Here is a 16,172-nt window from a genome sequence, read left to right as displayed (position 1 = left end):
CTCAGGTGGCCTTGACAGTCTGGGTTTCATCTGGTATCAGGAGGGAGCCTCTTTTTGTGGCAATTTATCTTTTTATTCATCCAACCCATTCATTCAATTTGACAAATATTAGGGTGTCCCAGTGAATTTCCTGTGTTGCCGTCCTCACCCTCCAAGGTGATGGTGTTTGGAGGTAGGGGTTTTTGGCCGGGGATGAATTCACTAAGGGCCGGCCCTTAAGAATGTGATTAATGCCTTTATAAGGAGCTCCAGGGAGCCAGCCAGCCCCTTCCATCATGAGCCATGCTGCAAGAAGCCGGTGTCTAGGAACAGGCACCCTGCTGCTGCTGCATCTGCCAGGGTTTGACCTACGTTCCTGGCCTCCAGATGATACCGTTTCTGTTGTTTATAACCCTCCTAGTCTATGGCATTTTGTTATTGCCGCCTGAACAGAAGACAGACACCACTGTATTAGAGACGATGAAGGCCCACAGAGAAACGGCAGTAAAATGCTTGCCTTGTTTAGTTTGAATTCTAATGAGGAAGACGGAGAGTAAATAAAACAAACAAGGCTAAATGTTGCCTATTAGAATAAAGCCCGGGGAGAGAAATAAAGCAGGGAGGGGCAGGAAGGGCCAGGTGGTTTAGTTTTAAACAGGGAAGTCTGGGAAGGCCTAGGTGCCTAGTGTGTGTGTGACCCTTGGCCTTTGTAAAACAAGTAAGGAGGCCCCACTCTACCTACCTCTCTCACGTGCACAGGCTTGTGGGTCTGGAACCACCGTGATAAGTCACAGCTGGAAGCTGGAAGGGGCTCCCAGAGGTGACCGCTGGAGTCCAGGCCTAACTTGTGAGACTTTGGGACATCAGTAGAGTCACCGAGTCTTACTAACAACCCACAGCTACAGCGGACTCTCGGCTCTGGTTCCTACCACCTCTCCAAATCTGCCCCATAGAAACCATCAGCGCCCCACTGTCCGGGGAAAGGCCGCCTCCACGCCACTACTTGGTCGTGGATGTGCATTTTGGGCTCAGACCTCTGGCTCACCCCTGAGATCTGACCAGAGAGTGAGTGATGGGATGGAATCTGACCCCTGCTTCCTCCTCAATGTCCTCAGCAGGAGACTTAGAAGAAAGGCATTGCTTCTGGACACCAGACACAAGCTCCATGGAGCTTGGATTGCACTCTGCTATCTGCCTTGCCCATTTGTGAACAATACCTGCTCAGGGGACAGCTCACACGTCATCTTGTAGTGCTTAGCCATGTCCACTGATGGGCATGGGTACAGGAAGCACATGAATTTGAGGGAGTCAACCTGCTTGCTCTTCCCAGCTCTGCCACTCTCTCTGGGGTCTTAGGCGTGTCCTTTTTCTCTCTGGGCCTCCACTGTGCCTTCCAAAGTGACTATATCATACATATGTAATAAGAACATATTATTATGAATATACTCTTAATTAAGAGTAAAATCAACAATACATTTCTAAATAAATTATTTAATAAACAATGATTATAATATATTAATTAATGAATATAATTTTTAGAGTGATCGTGGCTGGCTGCTCTCTGCCCAGCGACTGGAGAGCAAGGACAGAGCTGGTACCCTGACTCTGTAGTTTGCAGCTTCCCTCCTGTTTGCAGCCCAGAGCTTAGCTGTCGTAGACATTTATTTTTCCCGTGGGGAAATTTAATGGAAACGATCTCATTAGCTGAGCGAGACCCCTGCTGTGGTTGGGGGACAGCTGTCTGTCTTCTGACTTCCGCAGCTGTCCCCTGTCTACTCCGGGAAGACCTGCGGCTTGTGTGGGAATTACAATGGCAACAAGGGTGACGACTTCCTCACGCCCGCGGGCCTCGTGGAGCCCCTGGTGGTGGACTTCGGAAACTCCTGGAAGCTTCAAGGAGACTGTCCGGACCTGCATAGACAGCACAGCGATCCGTGCAGCCTGAACCCACGCTTGAGTATGTGAGCCCCAGAGCCCGGGGGTCTCCCCTGCTCCGGGCATTCCATAGGACAGTATACTGCGAGGGAGGCAGAGATACCAGTGGCCCAGCCCTTGTTCTGACCACTGGTGTTTTGACCATATCTACATTTGCCTAATTTCCTTTTTAAAGTCTGTTTATTGAACACCCTCCATGTATGGAATCCCAAAAAAGAAGAGAATATTGTGTCATTTCTTAGACACAATAATTTAGACCGGGAAGGTCTCAGTTTAGGGCAGCAACGGGCTCTAGAGTGGAATTATTGTGTAATATGCATTGCGGTGGCCCTGTGTAAGCATAGCCCCGCAACCTCTCTGCTCTCCGGAGCTTCTGCTGCTCTGACCCCTGTCTCCGGGCAGCGGGTGTGTGGGAATGCATTTTTACCTGTAACTGAGTCAAACGCAGGGCAGTGAATTGGACCCAGAAACCAGAGCCAGAGAGACTTGCTTTTGCAGTAACTGTCTACAGAAAAGGCAGCAAGGTTCTGCTCCTGGGTGGGGGTGGGGGTGGGGTGGAGTAAGGATGTGAGAATACCTTGTAACCGACCCCAGAGGCCTTGGCAGGCCCGCATCTTATCCCGCACTGGCTTTTCTCTCTCCGCAACAGCCAGGTTTGCGGAGGAGGCTTGCGCGCTCCTGACGTCCTCCAAATTCGAGGCCTGCCACCACGCAGTCAGCCCTCTGCCCTACCTGCAGAACTGCCGTTATGATGTTTGCTCCTGCGCTGACGGCCGGGATTGCCTGTGTAGTGCGGTGGCCAACTATGCTGCTGCGTGCGCCGGAAAAGGCATTCACATCGGGTGGCGGGAGCCAGACTTCTGTGGTGAGTGCCCATAAGCACTTTACCTCCTTTCGGCAACCCTCTCAAACTCTCCTGGCACCTCGTGGGGCTGTGTCCACCTGTCCTTTTCAAAGACCCTTTCTTTGAATTATTTCAGTTGGAAACAGGTCCCAGTGACAAACCTGGATCTAGAGTTCATTTGCAGCCACTTTTCCTGCCTTCTGCTCCTGGTTGGGTTCCTGCATAGCAGCATGATCCTTTTACTCCAAAGCCATGAAACTTCGTCGTGAGCCGGTGCCTAGCTGAGATTGCCTGTAACTGCTGCCACCTAGTGTTCGTTCCTTGTAGGGTCAGAAAAGACCATATGTGCGTGGAGTGAGCTTGGAATGCAGGAATCTTTTGTTTATCATTTCTGTCAAGACGCCAGTGAGTTTTGGCCCACGTCTTTGGCATTGTATAAAGTTATGCAGCGCTGAATAATGTCATTGTTCCAGCTGACTATGCATCTGTCCTCTCTGGGGTAGATTCCTGCCATCAGAGCTGGTCTCTGCTCCTGCCCTGTGGCCCCTGGGCCCTAAGACTCTTTGCTGTCGTTCCTCTGGGGACATTTGGGTAGTGTCTGGTCTTAGATAATTGGGAGATAGGATCTCGAAGCTTGCTTTTTGAGACCTCCCTTGGAGGAGGGATGAAGTGAAGGGATGGAGGGGAGGGGTAGCCGAGGAGCACCCTCGGGGGAGGGTGTTCTTGACCCAAGTTCTACAAAGGTGCATTTGGGGCAGAGAAAAGTTAGCAGAATGGGGATATGAGGCAGGCAGTCTGGGAGAGGAACAAAGGCAGAACTCTGGCTTTCGGAGTGAGGCAGGTGTGTTTGGAGACTGCCATGGCCACTCTGACCAGAAGCAGGGAAACAGGAGTTAGGGGCAGTGGTGAAAACAAAATTGACATTATGCATTTGAAGAGAAGTACATGTGTTAATATTGCTGTCCTGCGAGCTTGTGTTTAGTCTGAGCAGTCTTTTACAGAAAGGAACATATGTTGAACGGTGGTGGGTGAAGGGGCTCATGCTGTGCCCTCCTCTTCCCTCTAGCAATGGATGGAGGGAATGCTGGGAACCCAAAGGTTGGAGCCCGAGCTTTTCTGGAACTTCACCTGTGGTCTAGCTGCTCTGCGACCCCGAGCCCTTCACCTCTGTCCCCCTCTTTGTGTCTACCGTCTAGCAACGGGGGAGCCAGTCGGTGGTGCGCTGTTTGTGAACATGCTTCTGTTGCCCACCAGTATCAGGAATTCCGCACCAGCTGTCTGCAGGGCAGTGGCTTCAGAAGGCTGTGTTAATGCAGGGCATTCTCTCTGAAGGCCAGCAGCCTTCGGGAACATTCTTTCATCTCTTAGGGGCAGTTGTTCTTCACCTCCACAGAAGCAAGCGTGGGCAATGAGCTGGTTGTGTTGCCGAGTGACTCGGCTAAGAATAGGGGTGACTAGCCAGGCAGTGGTGGCGCACGCTTTTAATCCCAACACTCAGGAGGTGGAGGCAGGTAGATCTCTGAGTTTGAGGCCAGCCTGGTCTACAGAGTGAGTATCAGAACAGTCACGATTGTTACATAGAGAAACCCTGTCTAGAAAAAATGAAACAAAACCAAAACCAAAACCAAGAAAATAGGAACGACTCCAGTCGACAGACTCCTGAGTCTCAGAGAGCTGTGGGGCTGACTGGCAGGAAGGAGATGTCTAAGGACAAGAGGGACCTGTCCCCTGTGAGTTTATGTGACAGATGGCCTTGGCTTGCTTTTCTGAGCCCAAAGAGAGTGGGCCAGCCTCCTGGGTTCCAGTCTCTGACTTCCCTCACTTATAGAAGCCTAGATTTACTGTCTCCTGGTCCCCAACCTCTTTCTTCCTTTTTGAGAAATGGACAGAGCTCCCAAATCACTGCTTCCATTCAGAAGAATGTCACTGGGGACAAGGAAGGAACAAGGACATGCCGTGCGGCTGCTTTTGTGTAATGCCCCAAAGAGACTCAGGGGCAGCACGCACATTGTTTTGTCCTTGTAAAATGGCTGTTTCCTCTTGGGAAGACAAGACCATGGACCCCTGAGGGCATGGACTCGGTGTCCCTGAGCCTCACACAGCCCTGGCATAGACGTACATCTCTGCTTAACTGAGGGGTGCATGGTTTTCTGAAGGAGGAAGGCTCAAGGAGAAACTCGATGAGCCTAGATGGCAGCTCTGGGAGATGCTCTGCTGGTGGAGAGGGGAGCCCTTGGCTCCCGCTGCTCTTCACTGGATGGAAAGTGCCCTTGCGCATGATGCGGAATGAAGGGAGTTGCTGCCTTTGTGGGCTAGCCTGCCCCAGTGTCACCCTACCTCCCTTCTCTACATTCAGCCTCTCCACTCCTCCAGAAGGAAGCAAGCCAGTGACTCACGTGACTAGGGAATCATCTGTCTTCCCAGCTAACTTAAGATACAGAGCTGAGGTGATGGTAGGAGGGAGAGGCTCAGGGTCTCCTCAGAAGTTCATGGCCGGGGATACCTTTTACAGCTTCTGTGGGATGTTCTGTCTGTGGTATCTGCTGGAGAAAGGGACTGTCCCTGAGAAGGAAGGCTCTATTATTCTTGGGAAGACTCTGCCCAGAGCACAGCTCTCATTTCCTGGACAGCAACCCACAGGCAAGGGTAAAAGGCACCGCATCACCCCCCTTCCCTTCTTACCATCCCATAAAGACTTTTGTCATCTGTGTGTTCATTAGACTACAGGTGCATGATGGCCGCAGTGCAGGAATGGAAGGTCGGGTCTTCTGAGGTTAAGATCTTTCTCTGGGACATGACTCCCATCTTGAGCCTGCTGATCTGGGCTGGGACTCCCTTCCAATGTCAAAATGACAATAGCAGTGAGCGTCTGTGACAGGTTGCCTCATCTTACCCCCACAGAGACCCAACAGATACTGTTGCCACGTTCCATGGAGGGCGGCACTCAGAGGTGGAGCTGTGATTCGAACCTGGGGACATGGGGTACAGAATCCATCCTCTAGCTGCCTTAGCATTTTCTTCTACATAGCCATATAGTATTTCTCATTTCTCTTCAAAAGCCCCGGCATCGGGGTAGGGGTGAGGCCTGTGAGCAGACAGAGGCTTGTCCACTTTGCTGCGGGTAGGTGTAAGTGTCCAGACTTGTAACGTGGATGTCCGCAGAGGGACTGTTCCCTTCTTTAAGTGTGATGGGTAAGAGCATGAGCTTTAGGAGGGCCGAGAATTGGGCTCAGATCTCACCTCTGCTCCCAGAGAGGCCAGATCCTGAAGCCTCTTAGCTCAAGTGTTGCTGGCGTCTATGTGTAAGGGCACCAGGAGTGATAGGACCTAACCTTGTTAGGAGCAGAGTACACAGTAGGTTCTCAGAAATCGTAGCCACTACTGTCCTTCTCTCTGGGGAGATGCTCCTGCCCACCACTCCCATTTCACCAGGACTTTAATGTTCTAGATTTGGAGGATTCTCAGGCAAGGAAAGTCTGCTCTCTCTCTCTCTGGGTAAAGAGAGAAAATGTGTGTACCCATAATTTCGATGTACATTTTTGCACCTGAAGATACACTTTTGCTCAGAGTGAGGAAGGGGTGGTTATGACCATACAGTTGCAGCAGTGGTCACAGCTGCAAGGTACAATGTCATATCTGATGCCTTCTTCCATCTCCTGTCTCCAGCACTGAGCTGCCCACAGGGTCAGGTGTACCTGCAGTGCGGCAATTCCTGCAACCTGACCTGCCGCTCCCTCTCCTACCCGGATGAGGAATGCAGTGACGTCTGTCTTGAGGGTTGCTTCTGCCCGCCAGGGCTCTACCAGGATGAAAGAGGGGACTGTGTGCCCAAGGCCCAGTGTCCCTGTTACTATGACGGGGAGCTCTTCCAGCCTGCAGACATCTTCTCTGACCACCACACCATGTGGTAAGTGCAGCCAGCCAGCTAGGGAGCGAGTCTGGATGCCTGGGAGGATGGTGATGACTTCCTTGGTGGTAGAACTAAATAGGGAAATGGTTCTTCAGATCTTTTTTTTTTTTTTTGTTTCAAGTGGATGGGGAAACTGAGGCCTCAAAGGGAAGTGGCTTGTCCGGACTTGCATACCAAGGTGAAAGTGGAGCTGAGAGTCCTCCCAAGTCTTCAGGGTCCAGAAGTAAACAGTGGCACCTCCATGCCAACTTTGGGAGTTCTTGAGTTGTACTATCCTCTCTCTATGCTGGGCCTCACTTTCCCTTCTCTAGAAAGGAAAACAGAGGTGTCCCGCGTCCCCTCCTCTCAGACTCTTTATAATATACACAGGCACTTGAATGAGAAGATTATGACAAAGCGGCTTCACGTCCGTAGTGTTTTGCCTGTTAGTGTGTTTTGAGTAGCTTTAACTAAATCCCAGAGATTGGATCTTTTATAGAATAAGAAGTTTCTTTTGGATTCTGGTTCTGGAGACTGAGAGAAATCTCTAGGCCCGAGTATCTGCATCTGGAGATGGTCTCATGGCATGTGTGAGACATGTATGGTACACGAAGTGGCCTCACTTTGTATCCATTCTTTCTCCCAATAACTCATCTGGTCTCTTGAGACTAACCCGCTCCCCAGGAGCTGGGCACTAATCCCACCCACAGGCGATGCATCTGTCAGGTCTTCCCACCTCTTCTGGAGTCGGGGTGGGGTCAGGGTCAGGAACTGCTAGACTACATGAGAGGAGCGATTCTTGGGGCCCTGGGAAGGAGATGTGAACAGAGAACAAGGAAGAGAAAGCGTAGCTTCAGGGAGCGGGTTCTGGAGACTGTGGGGAGATGGTGACAACGCTGAGAGGAAGACTGTGAGGCCCTGGAGCAAGCTTTCCCGGGGGAATGGAGAACAGAAGCCAGAGCCTCTGGAGATATGCCTGGACAAGAAGGTGCCAGAGGGTGGAAGATGGCCCTGCAGGTGCTCAGGACAGTGACGGGAGGTATCAAGAGTGCTCCCTGGAAGCGCAGTGGAGATGCTGTCCTCATGGACTGAGTTTCTGAGAGTAAATGTGGATGGATGACTGTACCCCATCGTCTAACTTGGGGGGGGATGGAATCTGAGAATCTCTCTAGCCCTGAGAGTAAAGGGAGTCACTAAGAGGCATGCATTAGGAGCAGGAGAGGACCAAGTCCTGAGTGTGAGGCCGTAGAATCCTTCACCTGGACTAGCATAGCACCTGCGCATGACCCATGTCCATCCTCCTGTGTACTTAAGTCATCTCCAGATGGTGCTCAGCACCTACACTGGTAAGCGCTGTGTCTCCTTGTCCCACTGCTCTGCCCTGGCAGTACAGGGAGCAAGGCCTGTCTCATGCAGTTCATTTTCTTCGGAATGTTTTCCACCTGGAATTGCTTGACTTTGTGCATGTGGACCCCAGGGACACAGAAGGCAGATGTCACAGTGCATGCTGTTGGCCGGATCTTTTGGCCTTAGCTCCATCAGAGGATTGCTTGGTAACACTTCTCAAATGTTTCCCTCGGGGACCTTAAAACACTAGTGGGCAAGTAGAGCTTGCGTCACCCCTCAGCAATTGCTTATTATTATCATTATTATTAAGAAAGATGTAAAATGGTGGGCTGGGAAGATGGCTCCACAACTGAAGAGCTTGCTGTGCAAGTCTAAGGACTGGGGTTGGGATCCCCAGAGCCCATGCAAACGCTAAGTAGGCCTGACCTGTAATGACAGCTCAGAAGTCAGAGACAGGGATCTCCAGATCAAATCATCTAGACAGAGCAGCCATGTTGAAGAGCTCTCGACTGAGCAACACTGTCTCCATGGATAAAGAGCAATCAAGGATGACTCCCCACATCAACCTGAGGCCTCCACACATGCACACACGTATGCACACGCACATGTGTGTCCACATACATGCAAAACACGCATACACACGCAGACTCTTGAAATGGAAAGATTTTTAAAAAGACGTGACACTTGCCCTTTGAGCCTCTTAGGTGTACCAGTGGCATGAAGTACGTTCACACACTGTACAACTCCTCCCACCTGTCTCTAGAGCGTTTGTGTTCCTGAAAGAAACTGTGCCCATTAAATAGTAACTCGGCATTGCTTCCCAGCCTAGTAATAGCCGCTTGACTTTTCCATTATGAATGCAACCCCATTCATTTGCGGCTCACTTTAGATATTCACTTTAGATATCTCATATGAGTGGAGGCATCCAACACGCACGCTTTTCTTTGCATCTGGCTTTTTTTTCCCACTTACATTAATGTTTTCAAGGCTCATTTTTGCTGCTGCATGTACACAAACCCCGTTCTTTTAATGACTGACTGGTATCCCTCTGTGCGTATGCATCGCATACATGCTACCTTTTGCTTATCCGTTCATCTGTTGGTGGACGTTTGGCTGCTTATGCTTCCTTGTTGTTGTGAACAGTGCCGTCATGGACATCGGTGTTTAAGTAGTTGAGTGTGTGCTTTCAGATTTGGGGGGTGGTATATATCCCTGACTGCAATTGCCGGACCATATAGTAATTCTGTTTACCTTATCAAAGAACTACCAGATTATTGTTCCACTGAGTCCATAGCACTGAAATTCCCACCAGCACTGGACCAGAGTAATTATTTCTCTATAACCTCCCTGGCACCTTTTATTTCTCTTCTCCTCTTCTTCCTCTTTCTCTACCTCTTCCTCCCCTTCCCTTTCCTCTTCTTCCTCTCCCCTCCTCATCTTCTTCTTTACAATCTCTCTCTCTCTCTCTCTCTCTCTCTCTCTCTCTCTCTCTCCCTCCCTCCCTCCCTCCCTCCCTCCCTTCCTCCCTCCCTCCCTCCATCCCTCCCTCCCTGGTGTGTGTGAGAGTTCAGGTACATCTGTTACAGTACATGTATGAAGGTCAGAGGACAACCATGTGTGCCAGTCCTTCCTTCTTATTTGAAACTGAGTCTCTTGTGCCCATGTCAAAGTAGCTGGACAGCGATCTCCTGGGACTCTTCTATCTTCTGCAGTCTCTCCATGGGCACACATAATTACAGAACTTTATAAGAGTTCTGGACTTTCAAATGTAGGTCCTTGTGCTTATATAGCAGGGTGCTTTACCCACCGAGACATCTCCCAAGCGTTCCCATTTCTAATAGCTATCTTACTAGGTATGATGTGGCATCTCATTGTGCTTTTGATTTGCATTTCTTTAATGATTAATAATCTTGAATATCTTTTCATGTGCCCCCTGTTGTTTCATAGATTTTTTTTTGTATAACTACTTGAATCTTTCAGCCAGTTTTGAACTGGGTAGTTTGTTTATTTTGTTATTGAGTTATTGGAGATCTTTGTATATTCTGGATATACGAATGCAAAGACTTCCTCCTATTCTTGACTTTCCCCCATTCTGTTGTTAGCCCCTTTTGATGCAGAAAATGTTTTAATATAATCAATTTATCTATTCTTTTAATTTATTCCTTAAGGTTCTGCATTATAGCCAGGAAATCAGTGCCAAATCCCAAGTCATGAATATTTACCCCGATGATCCCTTCTAAAACTTTACTGATGTTCAGATCTTTGATCCCTTTGGCACTCACGTTTTGGATATGGTGTAAGGTTAGAGTTCGGCTTCACCCTTTCCCAGATGGAGCTCCGGTTTCCCAGCACCGCATATATTTCATTCCATGTCTTGGCACTGGTGTAGAAATTCAATTGAGCGTCTAGGCGATGGCTGACTTCCGAGCTGTTTACTTAGCTGGTCTGTATACCTGTCTATCTGCCAGTCCATATTGTTGTAATTACTGCTGCTTTGCAATAGGTTTGCAATCAGAAACTGTGGCTCCTCCATCTCTCTTCTTTGTCAAGATTGTTTTGCTGTTCAGGGTGCTTTGAAGTGCCGCGTAAGTTCTAGCCTCAGTTTCTGTAGAAACTGCCACTGGGATTTGGTTTGGACGAGTTCAGTCTGTGACCTCTTGCAGAGACTTGTCGTCCTACCGTGAGGCCTCCTGATCCATTCCCAAAGGGTGTCCGTTAACTTAGGTCATCAGCTTTCCGAGCCGTGCTGTGTCGTTTCACACAGCGTTTCGTTAGTGTGTGTTAATTGTGCCAAGGCCTGAGCCTGGCTATGGCATTTCCAAATGGTCATATGCTGTACTTTGCACGTACACGTCTCTCTCTTCCTTCTCTTCCCTTCTCCCCTGTCATCCCAGTCCTCCCTTTCTGCTTCATTGTCTTCTTAGGTTCCACACATGAGAGCAGACATGCTCCACTCATCTTTCTGGGCTGGCGACTGCTTCCCTTTGCACAGTCCCCTCCATCACTCTCCCACACACGATCTGAATTTATTCTTCTTCGTGGCTGAATGATACTTCACTGTGTGTGTGTGTGTCTTCCTTTACCTGTTCAGCACCCGGGCCAATGCCATGGCTCGACTCTTCTGAAAAGCACTGTGTAGGTATCTCTATTGGATGTCGACTGAGTCCTTCAGAGATGCAGAGCAGGGGTGGTACCCCTGGTCGTTGTAGCTTTAAGTTTCTTGAGACTCCTCTGTGCTTATTTCCACAGTGGCTGTGCTAATTTGCACCCCGTGATCAGTGTGGGAGACTCTTCTCTCCAAGTCTTCACTATGTTTATTTTCTTTTGGCCTTTTGGGGACAGGGTTTCTTGGAGCTCAGTTGGTAGCCTCAGCTTGCCTCTAGTTCATGGCAACCTTCTTGCCTCAGCTTCCCAGCTGCCAGGACTACAGGTATGAGGCACCTGCCTGGCTTCATCATCACTGCCAGGCTTACTGGGGTGAGCTAGGATCTCAGTGTAGCTTAGATTTCTATTTCCCTTGTGGCTAAAGAGGTTGAACATTTTTTCATGTATTAACTGAATGTTTGTATTTCTTTTGAGATCTGTTTGTGTGTTCTTGGCCCATTTGTTCTTTAGATTGTTTGTTATTTATTGTTTAATGTTTTGGGTTTTTTTTTTTAACATACTCTGTCAATGTGTATCTGGCAAAGCTTGTCTCCCACTCTGTAGGGATCACTCAGTTAATTCTTTGCTGTGTAGAAACTTAAAATTTTTTTTTGTGTTTATGTGTGTATGTTTGATGCTCATATGTGCGTGCCGGTGCGGGTATGTGTGTGTGGTGTGTGGGTGTGTGTCTACTTATGTGTCTTGGGTAGGAGTGACCTCAATTCTGGGGAAATGGTGTACATAAGCCCTTGGGTTTAAAAAGAACAATGCACCTTCAGATTCACAGATGGTCACTAAGCTGGAGAAGAGGGAGGAAGGCAGGAATCATATTTCATGGATCTGCCCTTTACGGGAAAGTCTGTTGGAGGGACAGACGCTCCTGGGGGATTTCAGGCAAGGGTGGGGCACAATCATGGTTGGGGTTTGAACAGATATTTGGCTTCCAAAAGGAGCATTCTGGAGAGAGGCGAGAATCGATGCAAGGCCATGAGTTAGGAGACACTTGCAGGCTCAGGCAGGAGGTGATGGCGACTCATCTACTGGCAGGAGAAGTAACAAGCACAAAGGAACTGAAGCAAAATGTCAGAGGCAAAGTCCTGGATTGTGGTGGCTCTGATGTAGAGGGGCAGGGGGAGGAAGCCTAGAGTCCGAGAGGCAGTCAGATGGAATGGGTGGCGACACCAGTCCACAGATCAGCCTTGGAAGAAGCCTGGGGTCTGGTACAGACACACTGGGCTTGCAGTCTCTTTGAGACACCAAAGGGAGCTATAACGAAGACATTAGTACAGACAGGTCTGAGGCTCAGAGGGGGTCACTGCCATTTCTGTAATGAGAGCTGGGTGTGAGTGGCAGCAGAATGGAGGAGAAAGCTCGGGATGCCCAAGGGGAGGCATGAGCTACAGCTGAAGCTGAGAAGGAGCAACCGGCCAAGTGGGGGAAATGCAATGGAGAAGGTTTTATTCTCCAAGCGAATAGAGTAGCCCAGGGATGGTGATGTTCAAAGGGACATCACATAGGAAAATGACTTGAAGGGAGCTTGGTGTCCTGACTGTCACTGGTGACACTGGCAGGTCAAACTTCCCAGAGTTATGGATGGGAAGTCTCTCTGGGAGGAGCGGAGTGAGCAGGGTGGGTGGGTGGTGAGGAAAGGGGCAGTGGGTGTAGAAAACTTTAGCAAAAGATGGGGTGTCTTCTCTGCAGTTACTGTGAAGATGGCTTCATGCATTGTACCACGAGCGGCGCCCCAGGAAGCCTGTTGCCAGACGTGGTCCTCAGCAGCCCCTTCTCTCACCGGAGTGAGTACTGTAGCTCTGAAAGACTTTTCTCTTTCCTTCTGTCTAGACTCCTTCCCACGGGTGTGCGGAGAGAGCTGGCTGTATTGTCTGATGTGTGCAGTATTCAAACAGGGGTCTGGCTCTGCCTCTCATCCCCTTGACTCCTTCGTTTGTGTGAGTGACTTTAAGACATACCTCTGCACATGGAAACTCAAGTGATTGATGCAAGCAGTACTGGACTGTGTGGGAGGGAATCCCTGAAATTTGTGTGCCTGTGGTTGTCTGAGTGCAGCGAGCAGCTGGGGTTAGTGACGGGTGTGGTAGGAATGGCACCCACTGTTCTCCATGGGCTTGTTTCCTGTGGACATGCTGATGAGGACGCCTCCTTGGGATCTTGCTGGATGGATCTGAAGGAAGAAGAGGGGTTCAGGTCAGTGGCTTCCAGTTTGAGCCTCTGAACGGTTGCTGTCCTGTTTGAAGACAAGACACGGAAGGGAGAGGGGTGAGAGTCTCAGTTCTAGATCAGAGGCAAATGTACAGGGGGAAACATGGAGGGAGGGAGAGGCGTGTCAGTGATGGCACACTGTGATGCCGCCATCTTTACAGAGAGGCTGACCTTGGAGCAAAAGCCTCTCAAGAGTCCCCATGGCTGATGGCTTTCCCTCCATGAGCTGTAACTATTTCATAAGTGTTCCTATTGGGTCCGACCAAGCTCCCTCCTAGTATCTTCTTCTGTGTCTTCTCAAGCCCGAGTCTGGAAATTTCCACAGTGCATCTTGGTTCAGTGCAAACTGGGAGAGCAGAGTCAAGAGGGATGTGAGACAAAGGCCATCAGGTGACATCTAGGGTCGTTAGAACTGCCACCAGTTTGGCCCAAGGCATTGAGATAGCTCAGGTGGCAGCCCTGGTCTCACATGGAGACCCTGACTCAGGGCTAGGGCACTCTGTAGGCTGGGCAGTGTCTGGTCTTGGAGAGTGGGCTGCTCTGAGTCTCCCGAATGAGTCGTGGCACCTGCGAGACGCAGGACAGTGCAGAAGGGTGACCTGCCATGACTTTACTCACAACCTCTTTTTCTTTTCTCCAGGCAAAAGGAGCCTGTCCTGTCGGCCACCCATGGTCAAGCTGGTGTGTCCTGCCGACAACCCACGGGCTCAAGGGCTGGAGTGTGCCAAGACATGCCAGAACTACGACCTGGAGTGCATGAGCGTGGGCTGTGTGTCTGGCTGCCTCTGTCCCCCAGGCATGGTGAGCCGCTGCGTGGGTGAAGGAGCACCTTCCCATCCATTCCCTTGTAGGCAGAGGTGATCAAGGTGGCTGTGGAGCTAGAGAGAGGAAGAAACAAGGACGGGGACAAGGGGTAGATTCAACCACCAAATCCAGGGAGGGACTTGGGAGGAGAATGTCTGGGGTTGATTCTAAAGGGATTGGACATCCACAGAGCCGGTCTTGGCTCACAGAACTGCCCTAGGAAGCAAGGAAACTATTTATAGAAAATACTTACATGTCTAAGCAGGCATTTCTGTTAGAATTTCCCCAAGGGTAACATTCCATCCACACTGCCAGGGTGGAAGGACACACACATCGTTGTGTATGATTTACATATACTTGTCCATAACTTTCTCTTTTCAGAGAAGGTGTTGATGTCTATTCTAGGTGACTTTCTGTTGCTGTGATAAACACCATGACCAAAAGCAACCTTGGGAGGAAAGGGTTTATTTAGTTCACCTATGCTTTAAGGTCAGAGGGGAGTCAGGGCAGGAACTCAAGCAGAAACCTGTGCTCACTGCCCCCTCTCTATTTGGCTCAGGCTTAGCTAAATTTTGCATGTAACTCAGACCCTCCTGCCTATGATGGTATCACCTAGAGGGGACTGGGCCCTCCTGCATTAGTTATCAATCAAGATGATGCCTTACAGATACTCTCACATGTCAGTCTGATTGTCCCCTCTTCCTAGGTGACTTGAGATTGTTTCAAGTTGACAATAACACCACAACCCTGCCTTATCTCAAGCAAACTGCGGCTTCCCTACACTCACTCTTTGTTATCTGGCTCCATAAAACGACTTGTGATGTCCTGGCCATCTTTGTGTATCCCATGATTTTGGTTCTGGGGCTGTAAATTGTTTGTGACCCCGTGTAGTGAGGAGCTGCGGGCCACTTCCCTGCCGCCCCAGCTCCTGGCAGCCAGCTAGCTCTAGCTTATGCCCCGAAATAATTACACAGAAACTGTATTCTTTTAAACACTGCCTGACCCATTAGTTCCAGCCTCTTATTGGCTAGCTCTTACATATTGTTCTAACCCATTTCTAATATTCCGTGTAGCCCACGAGGTGGCTTACCAAGGAGGATCTTAGCCTGCTTCTGTCTGGAGTGGGAGAATCATGGCGACTCCTTGACTCAGCTTCTTTCTCCCGGCATTCTGTTCTGTTTACTCCACCCACCTAAGGGTTGGCCTATCAAGGGGCCTAGGCAGTTTCTTTATTAATAAGAAATCACTCCCACATCATTTCCCCTTTTTCTGTTTAAACAAAAAGGAAAGGCTTTAACTTTAACATAGCAAAATTACATATAACAAAACAGTTATCAAGTAAAAAATTACAATAATCTTTACCATAACTAAGGAAAACTATAACTATAACTAACTATTCTTCAACTCCATCAAAGACTCCAGAAGGATATAATATTACCTAAGCAAACAAGAAGTCCAAAGCTCTAGAATTGACAGAAACATCACGCTGTCTGGACAGTCACCCAAAGTTCTCTTGTACCGTTGGGTCATCCATCTTTGGCCTACAGGTCCATAGTATCCAGCAGACACCTCCACAAAGCAGGAAATTCCAAAGACAGTTCAGTCACTTTCTTCTGTATCCTGCAGAATGTCTCACAGACTCTTTCATGAATCAGGAACCCCGAAAGACCATCTCACCTTTAGGCAAGTTCAGCAGTCCTCTCTCTGAGGGTTCTCTGTGTTCAGTTTATGCAACAGTCCAGGCAAGAGCAGTTTCTTGCCCAAATGATTATCCAACTCCATAAGGATCCCCTTCGATGCCCATCTTCCTCTCGAAGTAGCTGGTGCTGCCAGGAGCAGACATGTCTCATTGTCATGAAAAGTCCTAAGTTATTAAAATATTTTAATGCTATATTCTGCAGCCCTTGAGAGATATGAAGAATGCCTATCTGAAATATATCTTTATATATCTAGAAAATCTAACTAACATGACTACAAGCTTGACTATTATCAATGATTATCCATTAACAA

At 49.2% G+C, this 16,172-nt stretch overlaps 1 protein-coding gene across 3 annotated transcripts in view; it reads left to right on the top strand.

The window, feature by feature from the left end:
- The window catches only part of Vwf (von Willebrand factor), a 148,847-nt gene that overhangs the window by 56,986 nt on the left and 75,689 nt on the right, over window positions 1-16,172 (top strand). For all 3 annotated transcript variants that reach the window (XM_050164059.1, XM_050164058.1, XM_050164057.1), the window contains exons 14-18: window positions 1,741-1,936; window positions 2,564-2,779; window positions 6,425-6,665; window positions 12,840-12,934; window positions 13,999-14,159. In XM_050164059.1, coding sequence (XP_050020016.1) covers window positions 1,741-1,936; window positions 2,564-2,779; window positions 6,425-6,665; window positions 12,840-12,934; window positions 13,999-14,159 — 909 coding nt within the window. The remainder of the gene's footprint in view (window positions 1-1,740; window positions 1,937-2,563; window positions 2,780-6,424; window positions 6,666-12,839; window positions 12,935-13,998; window positions 14,160-16,172) is intronic.

The sequence above is a fragment of the Alexandromys fortis genome, unplaced genomic scaffold (assembly GCF_014885135.2).
Source record: "Alexandromys fortis isolate MF-2015 unplaced genomic scaffold, M_Fortis_MF-2015_v1.1 scaffold_150, whole genome shotgun sequence".
NCBI classification, from domain to species: Eukaryota; Metazoa; Chordata; class Mammalia; order Rodentia; family Cricetidae; genus Alexandromys; species Alexandromys fortis.
The sequence above is the reverse complement of the archived record's forward strand: the minus strand, read 5'-3'. Positions and strand labels throughout refer to the sequence as shown.